Source organism: Schistocerca piceifrons, chromosome 5 (assembly GCF_021461385.2).
Source record: "Schistocerca piceifrons isolate TAMUIC-IGC-003096 chromosome 5, iqSchPice1.1, whole genome shotgun sequence".
In the NCBI taxonomy this organism is placed as follows: domain Eukaryota; kingdom Metazoa; phylum Arthropoda; class Insecta; order Orthoptera; family Acrididae; genus Schistocerca; species Schistocerca piceifrons.
The window spans coordinates 494,700,706-494,717,330 of record NC_060142.1 but is presented as its reverse complement, the minus strand read 5'-3'; the positions used below and the strand labels follow the sequence as shown (position 1 = coordinate 494,717,330).

Below are 16,625 nucleotides of genomic sequence, written 5' to 3'. Positions count from 1 at the left end.
TGAGACAATAACGATAACTGCCAGAGGAAAATACCGATATCTGACAGTTATTTCCATAGTCGCTCGAATTCCTTATGGTACCTCTCTTTAACTACCCGTCCAAGCTAAATTGACATATGAGGCGGTGGCTCAAGGGAATGACCGTACCTGTTAATGCCTGTGCTGCAGCTCCTATCAGTCACTGCTCGAACATTAACTTTATTTAATTGTTTGTGCTAAAAGTAACGAAGGCGGACGATATAGTACACAGTTCTTAACAACAGATGGCGCACAGTCTCACAGTTATTCCCATGGTCTATAGAATGCCTTCCAAATGGTCTAGCCTCTCCTTCGTTCCCAGCCAGATCTCCGATGAGTTGACGGGAAAGTGTAGTACGATCTTCGGTCAACAGATGGCGCGAGGCACTGTTGACATTAGACAGTTATTGAAATAACTGCCTGTATCAGAGGAACGGTTATCGCCTTCGACCATAGATACTAATAGACTGGGTAAGCAGTGCAGCGGCTATACATCTGGCGTGGCTGCAACATAGAATCACGTGACTGTTGGCAGAACGTCGGCGGGAGTTCAAGGCAGCATTCTGATTCCTGATTTCACTTCCAGTATTTCTCAGTGGATTTCCTGCTAACTTCACCACATTAAATGTGGCTTATGTAAACACAGCTAGAAGTGATAAATTATTGCGTAACCACTGTACAAATTTAGTTTTACAGCCACTACTTCACAATGAACTTTGTGAACTGCTGAAACACTTTCGATGTTCGGCAATATATTCGCCGCGAATATTTCAGTGTTACCAATTATGAGATGCATTCTCTACTAACAATACGCGTTATGCACTGCATAAAATGTAAATATTGCGTGTGTGTGTTTTAGTGCCTTGCTTGAAGAAAGTGTTATAGACTTCATAAATCGGCATAAACAACGAAACCTGTAACGTAAACATACGTGTTCACATCGAATGTAACGAACTCAATTGTGTCGTTCACCCACAAAACGTAAAGCAGTTTCATTTGAAAGCTCTTTTTTTGGTTTAAACAGTTTGTTTCGTAGATGTATCAAATAAGATATCTACAAAATCAGTACCTACTTACATGAATACTTGTTCCGCAGATCATGAATACGATACTTCACAATGATGTGTCAGTTTAATGAAAGGTAGACCTATCACTACATGACAATTCTTCCAATCACTTATTTATACCTAAAAAATCGTCTACTGAGTAGGAGCTGTCATTCATAGATTCTTTTAGTTTGATTTTAAATGCTGGTTGGCTATCTGTCAGGCTTTTAATGCTTTTTGGTAAATGACCAAAGATTTTTGTAGCAGCATATTATTTATCCCATACATTACAGCTTATTATCTGGAAACTAACATAGGCCATACAACTACCTTTTTGCAAATGGTATTCAGTATTTGTTTCTGATATTCGTATGTTTTGTAACTGGGAAGTATAAAATAAAACTAAACCCTGATGAGAAATCAAACCCCTAACTTGTTTTTGCAAATTGTTCTTTAAAATAATACCAGCATAATTCACCCCTTTTTGTACCAAAGTCAGATTTAACCCAGGATAGTAAAAATCATCCTTTCTTCTTGTGTAGTAGCAATGCACATTGCCATTGCTTTTGGAGTGGGAAGGGTTATTGGTAATAAATATCTCTCTCTCTCTCTCTCTCTCACACACACAATATATATATATATATATATATATATATATATATATATATATATATATATATAGGTGTGTATGTGCGGATGGATATGTGTGTGTGTGTGTGTATACCTGTCCTTTTTTCCCCCCTAAGGTAAGTCTTTCCGCTCCCGGGACTGGAATGACTCCTTACCCTCTCCCTTAAAACCCACATCCTTTCGTCTTTTCCTCTCTTTCCCTCTTTCGTGACGAAGCAACCGTTGGTTGCGAAAGCTTGAATTTTGTGTGTATGTTTGTGTGTCTATCGACATGCCAGCGCTTTCGTTTGGTAAGTCACATCATCTTTCTTTATATATATATATATATATATATATATATATATATATATATATATATATATATATTCTTCAAAGTGCTTCGAACAGATGCGTGTGTGCGCAGTAGGCTTGAAATCTTTTCGTTTCACTGCCTGTATCCACATCTGCCTGCGCCCTTCATCCTTTGGAAACCTATACGAAAGAGAAAAAGCAGCTTTGTAGCTTACCATTTCAAGAAATATATACGATTGCAATGTGCGCCTGGAAACACACACAGCACTTCAAACCGCCAATTTACGTAACTGTGGCGTTCTGGGTAAGGATATGATACACACAATAGTTTATCAGTATTCAAGAAATGCCGCTAAATTATACTAATAATACTTACACGTGAAATTTAATGTTACTTCCCTTCACAAAACGCTCGGTACAACCATAAGCACAACAGGATACCACCATTGTTTTGCCAATAGTCACGTGGTATAGCAGTAGAGATGTTGGTGCCACGAAATATACGTCATGACCAGTCTACCAATATCTATGGTCGAAGGTTATCGCAGTAACCGTTACTTCTCAGTTACGTTTGAGGGACTTTCTCCGGTCGATTATTGGAGTACTGTCTGTGGATCACCCCCTTCTTTTTTGGTCTGGTTGTGTCAATTGTTAATAAATATTTTTTTAAATTATTCCTACTGCTTGTGGCCCTCAGCCGACAAATAATTTGAATTTTTCTTAATAAGGGCTTCAGCCATCAGTCTAGGTTGTGTTACAGTCAACTTTTTTTAAAAAGATTGTTTTATAAAATGATTTTCGTATTTTCAGTGTGTGATTTTTTCCTCATTTGTAATTCAGGCCTCCAGCCATTAACTGTTGTGAAGTATTGCTTGTGGACTTCAGCCGAGAAATAATTTGAATTCTTTCGTAATAAGGCCTTCAGCCATCAGTGTAGCTTGTATTAGTCATTTTTTTAAATGATTATTTTTTAAAAATTATTTCCTTAAATAAAGTGTACGTGTTAACTGTGCAACCAACAATAACTCACTAGGCCCTGGGCCCTGTCCACACCTTTTCCTGCTTTCCCTAAGTCCCATGTTTCAATTATGTTTACAAAAATATTCATGTATTAGAAAGTTGAGTGAAATGTAAGGTTGAGTGAAACATTAGGATCCCTACAAAGTTATGTGTCAAGGAAAGGCCTGTCATAATAAGACAACAGAAGACACATTCTACTCACACACGAAATATGAGTATATATTTTTTTGTTTTCAGTGAAGTATGCACCAACTATACACACATTGGAAAGTATTTCATCATCATTTACTTGTAGCTAATATGACTGAATTAAGAAGATTCAGACGTTTCCACCTGTATTTCATCATAATTCATATCTCTTGATAATTTAATAATGCAAAAATTTAGTAACTATTTCGCTAATTGACTAGAAAAATAATTAAAAACTGACTTTAATTTTACATGTACTTTCTCGCCGCTTGGGGCGCTAGTGTCGCACCAGTTGTTGGACAGTAACAATTTTCATGCAAGTGAGTGACACGACTATATATGTTAGACTGTGACATAACTTTGAAAGGAGCATATCCACAATACCTCTCATGACGTATGTAAAGTTAAGGCACCTTGCATCCAATTGTACAATATAACCACGATCTAATTTATTCAACTGCTACACTCATTCCTGTGGCAATTGTGACTGTCTGACCTGAGACAGTCATCAACATCTGCACTCTGCGAGCAATTGTGTAGTGCATGGCAGAGGGTACATTCCACAGTACCAGTTATTAGGGCTTTTTCCCATTTCATTTACGTACACCAGCATCTCTAGTGGGAAGAAAACTACTCGTGCTTTCTTGTGAGATGCGCTGTAGTGAAGAGTATTGTTTGTTTTTAATTCGTTCTCTATGTAATTTACAAAATAGTTTTTGCATCACAAGAATTAGTAGAACAGCAAGAGACCTGAATGATCGTGAAATAAAAGGGAATAGATCACAAACTCACGAATGAACTGACAAAGCTGTAACAACTTCGCAAAGAAATAATTTACAAGTTACATATAACTGCACTTTACTCTACTGAAAGTAAAAGAATACATACAATATACCACACATAATAAGTGTACATATGGTCTTCCATTTCTAGAAAATGAGCGACACAACACTTTTCATTCACTCTGTTTTGCAGGGCTCCTGCTTCCAAAAATACAACTTCTATCTTATTCTGTGTAATCTCAGGTTGTTTTAATTATAGACAGAAGTGTGATTAAAACTCAAATCTAATACATTAACAGCCCAAATGAGCATGCAACATAACTTTCTTATTTTGCCTTCTGCTAACACAGAGTAAGCCTTGATTTCTGAATCAATATATATTACAAAAACGTGTGTGTGTGTGTGTGTGTGTTTGTTTGTGTGTGTTTCACATCTCCTCATAAATCACTAAACTGATTTCAACCAAACTTGATACACACATACTTTATGGTCAGATGACAGTCGCTGTGAGAGTATGGCCTATGAATGGGCTGGAAATGAGGGTGAAAAAGAAGCATAGCCCCAGACACAGGAATTCCCAGATTTCATTAATATAGAATTTGATCATGAAAGTAATTAGGGGCTTGCAAGAAACTTGATGCATAATTTCAAACCTTTATGAATTTTTTATGGGTGACAACCCCTACAAAATCAAGAAAGGAAAAATGTTTATCGCTTACTACCTTTCACTGCTTATGCAGTAAAAGTACCGCATGTGGCATGACGTTATAACTTATTACTAATTAACTGTATTTGTGACGCATTTTACAGACGGTATGCACATTTACCACTGAATGTAAGAGAAAAATTATATCATTGTACAACACATAGTTTAGGAGATATGACATCATATACAATGAGATGCGTGAAAAACTAACGCATCATGCATGGCGTCTAAATTTATTACTACTTTGCTACTAACCCTATTTGCAATAAATTTCGCAGACAGTATCCACACATGTCTCTGAATGTATCTACAATATCGTAACATTGTGCGACATGTAGTTCGGGAGATATGACGTCATGATCTATGAGATGAGTGAAAAACGTGTATGACGTTTGTATTTACTACTTTGTTCCCACTAACTCTATTCGAAACATGTTTTGTAGAGAGTATCTACATATGCTGCTGAATGTACCTGTCAAATTATATCTTTGTGCGGCACTTGGTTCAGGAGATATGGCAAGGCCAGACACTGCATGTTATGGGTTTGGAAACACAGCTATAAAGAAATATCCATGCAACGCCGGCTTTCTTCACCAGTTTAATTGTATAAAGAGCCTCCCTTTATCAAATAATTTCATTAATAGCAGCTTGGTTTCAGTACAGCACCGGGTGGAAAATTGGGAATATTCAATAAATCTACAGAGAATGCACTGCAACTGCTTTTGTGAGAGTGTCAACAAAAAACAGCAGTCATCAGACTGTCACAATCAGTTAAAAATGCTCTGAAATTTCCGGTAGAATTAAATAGGCTTCCAGAGTTGCCTCCATAACTTTTAAAATGGCAGTAAACTTTGTCATATGTATCTAGATGTTGGCTGCCATCTGCAGTATTGTCCTACATTTAAGAGTCATGAACTGAAAATAATTTCTTTAATACGTAGCCAATGATATATCTCATGCTGTCTGTCTCTCCAAGGTCAGCTAGGACTGCCACGTTTGGTAGGCTCATCACTGAACTTGTTTCATAAATGGTCAACAATGCAGAAACATGTAATTTGGGTGCAGACTATATATCCACAATTGCCTGATCTCAATCAGTTGGAGCTACATGTATGTACTCATTTATTTGCTTAATGCACAACTGTAGAACGCAGCACAGAACTGTCTTGGTGATGGATTGCTGCATGAACCACACTGGTGACTTCATTGCTGCGAAAAAGTATTCCAGGACAATAAATACAGTTTGGTTCCACTCAAACCTCATCAAAAACATGTACAAAGCATTTATATTTCCAAGAAGTCCTAGAGGAATAGTTATTTCCACCAAAATCTACAAATTTCCATGATTGTGTCCATGGCTTCAGTGTCTTTCATGTTTCCAGATATCTTGGAGCACTTATAACACAGTTCCTTAAAATTACAGACACTTTAATAATGTGTACATTAAAATGTCAAAAATCGTTCACTTTTTCGCAAAAGACTGCAAGAGCAGTAGCAGATGATGGTATGGTGCCACATACAGCAAGTGTCTCATGCCATCTGCCACTGTCTAATGTAACACACGAACAGCAGTGCTCACAATTGGTTTTGAAAACGTTGGTAGTTAGCTTTTTTGGTGAACTTAGCAGCTAATTTGTACTTCCTTTTGCCGTCACTTGAGTAGAGCTGTGCAACATATATCTTATGAAATATTTCCAATGCATCCGGTGTTGAGCAGAGATTACGTAACGATTCAAAGTAATCATTCACACGAAATGGGAATCCTTGTACATCTTATTACATTGCCTTCACTTCAGACAATATAAACTATAAAAAGAAATTCACAGTCATTAAGAATAATTACATAAATAATGTAGCAGAGTGTGCCTGCAGAGCAGATTTTTATTAAGCCGATTGTACTAGGAGAAAAACGTTGTAAGACAAATATGCAATAACTAGTATCATATTTGCCATCAATCTGGGCCCATTAAGTGATGTGTTCTACATGTGTAGTTGTGAATTATGATCGGTGTACCACAAGACAGGCTCACACACTGTTTCGTACGAAGAAGAAAAAAGAGCTATGACCCACCCATTTGCTTCGTAAGGTCGCTGGTCAAACTTGGTAGAAGAGAATGTTTTGTCGCTATAACACAATCCTTACCTCATCGAAGACTTCTCCAAGAAACCAGTAACCTAACGCTGAGCTTGGTGTCAGCAGCTTCAGTCACCATGCTCAATAACATTGTTTTGAAGTGATATTTGTAGCCAGCGAAAGGTCAGAGAATTTAGAGCTTCTACAGATAGACGCTTGCCTCTCTCTAGCTCTGGTTTCGTCGAATGGCACATAGTACCATAAGGAACATGTATATGCAAGTGTGTGTGTGTCCTACATCTTGGTTAAAAAAAACTAAAAACTAAACTCCTCTCGAATAGGCCATGAAGTCCAATGGGACCGACCGGCCGCCGTGTCATTCTCAGCGCATAGGGGTCACTGGATGCGGATATGAGTGCATGTGGTCAGCACACTGCTCTCCCAGCTGTATGCCAGCTTTGGAGACCAGAGCCGCTACTCCTCAATCAAGTAGCTCCTCAGGTTGCCTCACAAGGGCTGAGTGCACCCCGTTTGCCAACAGCGCTCGGCAGACCCATCCAAGTGCTAGCCCAGATCGACAGCGCTTAACTTCGGTGATCTGACGGGAACCGGTGTTACCACCATGGCAAGGCCAGTGGCTACATCTTGATTACAATCCATTAAAAAAGAACGGTCGCAACACGTCTGGAGAGAACGTGGTTCTGCCATCCATAAGCGTGACGGTATAATAAAGCATGTTTATCATTCTGGGGTCTACAGGAAGTAATGAAGCAGATGAAATGATTTTCAGACGTCTGGCAGAATAACTTTGAGCTCCACCATTAGTTTGTCTGCCAGTATGGCTGTTTTGTGTAATCGATTTCCACGTTAAAATGATAGGCATACAGAGCACATACCACTACAGGTCCTGATTGTCTTTTTAAAGTAGAGTATCATTGTATTACATCTTACCATTACTGAACAATCCATAATAACTACAGTCAGCCCACATCTTGTATACATCTGGCTAAAGATGTAGCAATAACATATTTGAATCTTAGGAGTTGTAACCAGAAAAAAATCACGACCAATACTATTTACTCTAGCATCACTCACCCCACGCTGAAAAGTTTCAGAATGATCTTAAGCCGCGTACACACTGCCACTGGAAACATGTTTCTGCCGGAAACATTGTTTTCTGCGATGTTTCGCAAATGTTTCCGACTTTGTTTCTGGTCTCTGTTTCCGTCCACACTGGCGGCAAACATTTCTCGTGTGTTCACGCCGTCTGCAGTGCCCCTTGTGTTATTGTGTTCGTATCGTCTGCTGCTGCGTTATGTCTGGTGTCGAAGAAACAATAATGATATGTGGAGCTGCATTATTAATGCTAGAAGGTTTACACAAACAAAATGAAAGGCGTCCTCGTCGTTGGTGGAGAAAAACATTCTATAGAAGAACTAGCGGAAATAATCTGCTACGTGAGCTGAGTATGGAAGACGGCTCTGGCTTCCGCAACTTCACTCGGATCTCACCTACCGATTTTGAATATCTGGCAAATATGATATCACCATTTGTTTCAAAAAAAGACACGAATTTCAGGAAAGCTATTTCAGTCAACCAAAGGCTTGCAGTTACTCTTCGTTTCCTGGCAACAGGAGATTCATTTCAGAGCCTTGCGTATTTATTTCGCATTTCGAAACAAGCAATATCTAAAGTAGTACCCGAAGTATGTGAAGCTCTGGTGGAAGTACTGAAGGATTATGTAAAGGTAAGTAAATGAAAAACATCGTTAAATAAGCACATTTACGAAGGTTATTATTTCTCAATTACGTTACATAATTCGTCAAACACAACTTCTTCAACTGCGTTGTCACTGTCACTGTCTACATAGCTTGTAAATGTAACAGGGGAATTGTTACTTGATGATGATGGCCCTGCTACATTCATACCCCTTTTCGACTGCTCACTTTCTAAATACGCTACATGTTGTTTCATTAGTACATTATTAAGAATAGCCATTGTTTTTGCTCGTTGTAACTCGGGCAATTTCCTTAAAACTGAGGCCACATACTGCCCATACGCACTGCATTCATCGTCCTTGTCTTCTTGTTTTTGCAGCACTTTAGTTAGCAATTGAGTAGCAATCTTGAAGGGTTGCTGCATGTCTTTTTTCTCGCCCATCATCCTTCTGATTTTTGGTGGTGGAGGACTGGAAGGTCCAGCTGCAACCTCTTCGTCCTCAATTGTGCCCTCTGGCGAATGTACGAAAACCTGAAAATCAAATTTCTTTCTTTCAGATACCTGCGACTGAAAACGACTGGAGTGAAACAGCATGTTTATTCTCACAGATTCTTCAGTTCCCCCATTGTGTCGGAGCAATTGACGGGAAACATATCGTGCTACAGTGCCCTGTTGGTAGTGGAAGTGAATATTACAATTATAAAGGTTCATTCAGCATTGTGCTGCTTGCTGTCGTCGATGCCAGCTACAACTTTTTGTACGCAGACATCGGCTGCCAAGGCAGAATATCAGATGGTGGTGTGTTCAAAAACGCGAGCATAAATGAGTTGATTAACAAAAAGAAACTTAACTTGCCACATGCCGAATGCTTACCAGGTGGCACCAAGGCCCTACCATATGTTTTTGTAGCAGATGATGCATGCATTTCCCTTACAGGAAAACATTATGAAACCCTACCCGGGAAAACATGTTAAAGGTTCAAAAGAGAGAGTTTTTAATTACAGGCTTTCAAGGGCCAGAATGGTTGTTGAGAACACTTTCGGCATTATGGCTTCAGTTTTTCGTGTGTTTAAAAAACCTATGTTGCTACAACCGGAAAAGGCAAAAACTGTCACACTTACAGCTGTATGTCTCCACAATTTTTTAAGGCGAAATGCTGCGGCAAGGAACCAGTACTCCCCACATGGAAGCTTCGATTCCTACGATTTACAAACAGGTGAAATGATTCCAGGCACATGGAGACGAGATGACACTGCATCAGTTTTCATTTCAGCACAGAATATACCAAGGAAAGCTGCTTCCACGAATAAACAAATTCGAGACGAATTTGCTAATTATTTTTTAAGCCCACACGGAAGTGTACCGTGGCAAAATAACTATGGGTGAATGTGACTGTGTACTATAAAATACAAATAAAGACAAACAAGCATAATTTTCGTACCTCATTTTCCACAGTATCTGTTGTCTCCTTTGGCTCATGTACATCGTCCAAGAACTGCAGCAGCCGATAGCCGAACCAGTTCGAGTCATATGCAGTGTCTGCACCACTACCAGATGGTCTGCTGGCAATAATTTTTCTTTTCTCGCGCCTGTACGCAACCACTAGCGATCGTATTTTCTTCTCAACACTTCCCTTGTCCGTGCTAAAGGCTGTTGCAATTTTTGCAAGAGCATCGTGTTTTTTAAGGGTATTTTTGTAATCCTTGCTCCGGACGTTCCATAAACAATCCTCCTCCTGGTACATTGCAATTAAATCGACAATTTGTTGCCTTGACCACTCCATTATTCTACAAAACAAAGCGAAAATGAAAACGACAGTAAACAGAACACCGCTAAAAAGTTGACGACACACACACACATACGCTAGCGCCGTGCAGCGGTGACAAGTGGTAGCTAGCCGGAAACATTGTTTCCTTTGATCTGTACCGACACTGCTACGGATAGATGTTTCTGTGTTTCCAAACATGTTTCGAAACATGTTTCCAAATGGTGTCCACATCAAGCTACCGGAAACATGTTTTGAAAACATGTTTCAGTCTCAGTGTGTACGCGGCTTTAGGGATACATATTCGGTAATTTTAACAGGTCTTGTAATGTCACGTGCCACATGTTTCCAGAGAGGTATATGTAAGATAAAAAAGGAAGTGATGCACTGCAGCAGAGATGCTGTTGGATGAGAGAGATGTAAGTATAACTTTTTTTTAAGTCAGCAAAAAGAGTGCAGTCTGTGGTATGTCTTGATGAAGAGGCAAAATTTCCCACCAATAAGAAAATACAACTAAGAACATTTACTACTAAATTTCCTAGATAGTTTATTTCAGGCATGTTTGACGGTGTCTGCTCGGCAGCTAGCAGTAAAAGCAATTCATTAACTTCCATTTATGAATTCATAGTTAAAAGTCATAGAAAATTTCCAAATTCTAATTCATTATCCAGACAGTAGTAAAATTAGAATATAGGGTCACTCTAAATGATGGAACCATTTTCAAAAATTCGTATGTATTCAAGTACGACTCCAAAATGAACAAGCTTTATACCAATGAAAAGAGGAAGTTTCTAAGTTTTGGCAGGCAGCGGCGGGCGGACGATGATGAATCCAGAAGTGGCCGATAGGGTTCACTGGGCAATGGGGCCGTCATTCCGTTACACTGTCGGTTGTGAGTGAGATGGTGACTGTGGAGCACAAGGTTTGCTGCGTTCTTGAGTTCGCGAAAAGCGATTCGCAAATTGCAGTGCAGAGAGCATTTCGTACCAAATTTGGTATTCAACCACCAACTCGTAAAAACCTTAGCCGTTGGTTTAAGTAGTTTAAACAGACTGGGAGTGTGTGCAAAGGAAAAAGCACAGGCCGACCGCGTGTGTCAGAGGATGATGTCCGACACATTCAAGAAAGTTTCGTGCACCGTCCCAGTAAGTCTACCAATCGAGCCAGTTGAGAACTTGGAATACCCCAACCAACTGCAAGGAAAGTTCTGAGACGGCGTTTGCTGTACAGGTCCTACCGATAACAACTTGTGCAGACTCTCAACCCCAATGACAAAGAGAAGGGTCCCGCATTTTGTGGTTATGTGCTGGCAAAGATGGAGGATGACGCATTTCTACAGTGTGTAATTTTTGGCAATGAAGCAATGTTCCACTTTATTGGAAAAGCCAACAGACACAATGTTCGCACAAGGGATTTGGAAAATCCACATTCACCACTGCAACACGAAAGAGACTCGCCGAAGATCAACATGTTCTGTGCCGTGTCCTGTACAACGGTTTATGGACCATTTTTCTTTGCGGAAATTACTGTAATGGGAATCACATACTCAGTATAATGTCACTCGATGCTCTGTCCCTACCACCCATCCTAAACATCTGAGTGTCCCAGTCTATATCTGGTAAATTGAAATCTCCACCTAAGACTATAACATGCTGAGGAAATTTACGTGAAATGTATTCCAGATTTTCTCTCAGTTGTTCTGCCACTAATGCTGCTGAGTCGGAAGGTCGGTAAAAGGAGCCAATTATTAACCTAGCTCGGTTGTTGAGTATAACCTCCATCCATAATAATTCACAGGAAGTATCCATTTCTATTTCACTACAGGATAAACTACTACTAACAGCGACAAACACGCCACCACCGGTTACACGCAATCTATCCTTTCTAAACACCGCCTGTGCCTTTGTAAAAATTTCGGCAGAATTTATCTCTGGCTTCAGCCAGCTTTCCGTACCTATAATGATTTCAGCTTCGGTGCTTTCTATCAGCGCTTGAAGTTTAGGTACTTAACCAACGCAGCTTCGACAGTTTACAATTACAATACCGTTTGCTGCTTGGTTCCCGCATGTCCTGACTTTGCCCCGCATCCTTTGAGGCTGTTGCCCATTCTGTAGTTGCCCGAGGCCATCTAACCTAAAAAACCGCCCAGTCCACGCCCCACAACCCCTGCTACCCATGTAGCCGACTGCTGGGTGTAGTGGACTCCTGACCTATCCAGCGGAACCCAAAACCCCATCAACCTATGGCGCAAGTCGAGGAATCTGCAGCCCACATGGTCGCAGAACCGTCTCAGCCTCTGATTCAGACCCTCCACTCGGCTCTGTACCAAAGGTCTGCAGTCAGTCCTGCAGATGGTGAGCTCTGCTTTCATCCTGCTAGCGAGACTGGCAGTCTTCACCAAATCAGATAGCCGCCGGAAGCCAGAGAGGATTTCCTCCGATCCATAGCGACACACATCATTGGTGCTGACATGAGCGACCACCTGCAGATGGGTGCACCCTGTACCCTTCATGGCATCTGGAAGGACCCTTTCCACATCTGGAATGACTCCCCCTGGTATGTACACAGAGTGCACATTGGTTTCCTTCCCCTGTCTTGCAGCCATATCCCTAAGGGTCCCATTACGCACCTGATGTTGGAGCTCCCAACTACCAGTAAGCCCACCCTCTGCGACCACCCAGATCTTGCAGACTGAGCAGCAACCTCTGGAACAGGACAAGCAGCCATATCCGGCCAAAGATCAGTATCAGCCAGAGACAGAGCCTGAAACCGGTTTGTCAGACAAACCTGAGAGGCCTTCCGTTCAGCCCTCTGGAATGTCTTTCGCCCCCTGCCACACCTCGAGACGACCTCCCACTCTACCACGGGTGAGGTGTCAGCCTCAATGTGGGCAGTATCCCGGGCAACCATAGCCGTAGTCCAATCAGGGGATGTGTGGGACGAGCTGGCCGTCCCCGTCAAACCCCCGTCCGGACCCCCACAGTGATGCCCATTGGCAACAGCCACAGCCTCAAGCTGTGTGACTGAAGCCAACACTGCCTGAAGCTGGGAGCGAAGGGATGAAAACTCAGCCTACATCCGAACACAGCAGTCGCAGTCCCTATCCGTGCTAAATACTGTTGTGCAAAGAACGTCTGAACTAATTTACAGAGAGCACAAACAATTCGACACAAAATTTAAACAGTTATTAAAATACAAGATTTCCTAGTAAATGCAGTAATGCTGCTACTTGCGCACTGCTCACACACTGCTCGTCGGCGGAAGGAGACTCCGTGATTTTACACCATTCAGGTACTAAAACGCGATGCTAGAACTCTCAAATACTATAATACGCCCGAAATTTATGAATTAAACAATGCAAGTACCCAAAAACACGTAAAGAAATTAAGAATTAAACTATGTAACAAATAAGTGAGCTAAGAGTATTCGACTTGCTGCTGGCAGCTGCTTATTCAATGGCCGCAGGGAGCGCACTGGCTGTGACCACCGACACTGGCCGTTCAAAACAAAAACAGAAGACAGACGACTACGTAGCTGAAGAGGCAGACCACTGTCGAACGTATGAAGAGTTTGAACAGGCCTTCCTACAGAAATAATGGGAATATAGGAAAGATAACGAATGGAAGTTTTTAAGCCACAGCAGACTGCGAACAGAAGTTTTTAAGCCACAGCTATTTTAACGCAAAACAAGGCGGACTGCAATAGTATTTCGAAAGATACTTGAACAAGACGAGATACTGGAGCAATCTGATACCACATGTCGATATTTTAAGAATATTAAAGAGGGGTTTGCCAAACGACATTCATGAGAGACTGCTAACTTATGATCTATAGTATTTGATTGATCTCATTTATGAGAGAAGTCAAAACTCAAATGAGTGGAACAGAAACCAACCGGGTCCACCGACAAATGAAGGATTTTATAATTGTGATAACAGTAATAACAACAACAACAGTGGCAATAATAGCAGAAATCAGTACGGCAGTGCACAACACAGCTGGCAATCATACGATCCGCTGAAAGGACATAACGGTAATAGAGGATTCTGAAATCGCCGAGTAATGGTCTCCGAGGGAGAAATAATAGAACTTAAAATTCAGGATACCATGGCTCATCATCAAGAAATAACTGTAATGGTTGGAATAATTGGTACGGCCCTCATGATAATAGACAAGGGTAAACAACCACACATAAATAACAATTATGAAAACAATGGCTATTGGAGTGGCATAAACCATAATTGGCGAACCGCCAAACCCAATAATCATAGAGTATAACGTGGTAAAAAACTGATCACGTTATAAACGTTGTACAAGTGACTGACGGGAGCGAGAGCAACCCACCTTCCCAGATAGTAAACAGCGATTGACCGACCAAGACCCCAACCTCCATAATAAAACACAAATGGGGGCATGACGCTAATAAATAATTGTTTCTTAAGGTAGAAACAGAAATCCATGTGTGAGATGTCATATATGCAGATAACACAATCAAATAAGAGCAATAAACGATGAAGTACAGGTGATGGTTAATGCCAAAATAGGAACAATAGATGTACACATGGTACTAGACACAACTATGGCTACAGATCTTGTTTTGTACAGCTTGTTCAATGAAACAAAAGGGAAACTAAAGCTACCTACTTTATCTGTGCAGAACTGCCATATTTTAATGCTATGGGAATGAAGTCAAAAAGCATCAAGTTAACACTTCTATTACAAAAAACTTCGTTGGAATCACAATTACTTGTACATTCCTAGTGAAAGACAAACTAATAGTCAGCTGTCTCCTAGGAATGGATTTTTTCAGGCAATATGAAGGGAAAATTTACTTAGGCAATGGCAGATATTAACGTTGCTGAGGTGATAACGTAATTTCAGTTGAGTATGCAGTTAGCAGATATAGTGAAGAACTATCTGATGTATCCAGCAGTCTTATGCATGACTGAGCAATGCAATAAACAGATCACAGAGGTAACGACAGTTTTACGCACTATTCAGAGTAAGGTAGAAGTATCAGGTAGTTAATCATCCACACAGAAACAAGAACTAAGTACATTGTTGTCACAACATTTGTACGTTTATTAAAACAAACCAGGAGTAATTAAAGAATATGTCTGTCATAGGTAAGTATACCCCCATGAAACTTTCTATCATAATCATATTCAGTTCCTTGGACAAAGAAATAAGCATTAAGAAAGGAGATATGTGATTAACTGAGATGCTAGTGAACCATCTCACTTGCCATCTTGTAGCCCCATCCTAACACCAGCAAACATGATGGAAGCATACAACTTATATTGGATGCAAGGGAAATTAACAAAATCATAGTATCTGTAAGAGGGCAACGGCCTTGCCGCAGTGGATACACCAGTTGCCGTGACATCACCGAAGATAAGCGCCGTCAGGCGTGGTCGGCACTTGGACGGGTGACCATCCAGGCCGCCATGCGCTGTTGCCATTTTTCAGGGTGCACTCAGCCTCATGGTACCAATCGAGGAGCTACTAGACCGAATAGTAGCTGCTTCGGTCAAGAATACCATCATAACGGCCGGGAGAACGGTGTGCTGACCCCACGCCCCTCCTATCCACATCCTCCACTGAGTATGACACGGCGGTCGGATAGTCCCGGTAGGCCACTCGTGGCCTGAAGATGGAGTGCTATATATATAGTACCTTTAAGAACCAAACCAGAAAACCTAGAGGAGCAATTTTTAAAATTCCATGGCTTGAAATTCCCTACAACAATAGATTTAAAACATCATACTGGCAAATATTGTTGTACCTAGATAGCCAACAATATTCTGCATTTGTCTGTAATGGTATAAGTTATCAATTTCACTATTTACCATTCAGACTTATTGCAAGTGCACAAGTGTTTACTCAGCTTTGCATAAGGTAGTAGGCCCAGAATTATTGAGTCAAGTTACAGTCTAGGTCAATGATTTACTTATTGACACATGTTAATGGGATGAGCATTTGTGCATATTAAGAAGTGTATTAGGCGAATTTTCCACTTATGGAGTCACAGTTATCTTAAAGAAATCAGAATTTTCCAGAAAAGAGATTAAGTTCTTAGGTCACACTATTTAACCAAGAAGCATTCGGCCTGATCCACATAAACTAGACACCATCAGACACTTTCCGGTTCCACAAACTAAAAAACGTTAAAAGCAGTCATGGGTTTGGCCTCATTCTTCCGTAAGTATGTGCCTCCTCATATACTAAGTAGAGTTGCACTGCTCAATTTTTTAGTAAAAACTGCACATGACAGAAAATTGTCAGAATAACTTTGACACCATAAAAAAAGCTTTGGTAAACTCTGACGTATTAGAATATCCTGCTGACAGAAGGAGTTTGCTTCAGTATCGATACATCCTTCCAC

At 40.6% G+C, this 16,625-nt stretch overlaps 1 protein-coding gene across 1 annotated transcript; it reads right to left on the bottom strand.

The window, feature by feature from the left end:
* Positions 1-8,539: 8,539 nt before the first annotated feature.
* Positions 8,540-10,374, bottom strand: LOC124798679. Its single transcript, XM_047262180.1, has 2 exons — positions 9,917-10,374; positions 8,540-9,006 (listed from the first exon to the last, which is right to left on the bottom strand). The coding sequence occupies exons 1-2, from the start codon at positions 10,256-10,258 to the stop codon at positions 8,551-8,553; spliced, it is 798 nt and encodes a 265-aa protein (XP_047118136.1). The 5' UTR covers positions 10,259-10,374; the 3' UTR covers positions 8,540-8,550.
* Positions 10,375-16,625: the final 6,251 nt, after the last annotated feature.

What these genes read in the sequence shown, in the direction of transcription:
- LOC124798679 (XM_047262180.1), bottom strand. Translation starts at nt 10,258, where the DNA reads ATGGAGTGGTCAAGGCAACAAATTGTCGATTTAATTGCAATGTACCAG. An exon ending in CAGATACTGTGGAAAATGAG is followed by an intron (nt 9,007 to 9,916) that starts GTACGAAAATTA and finishes TTTGATTTTCAG; the next exon opens with GTTTTCGTACATTCGCCAGA.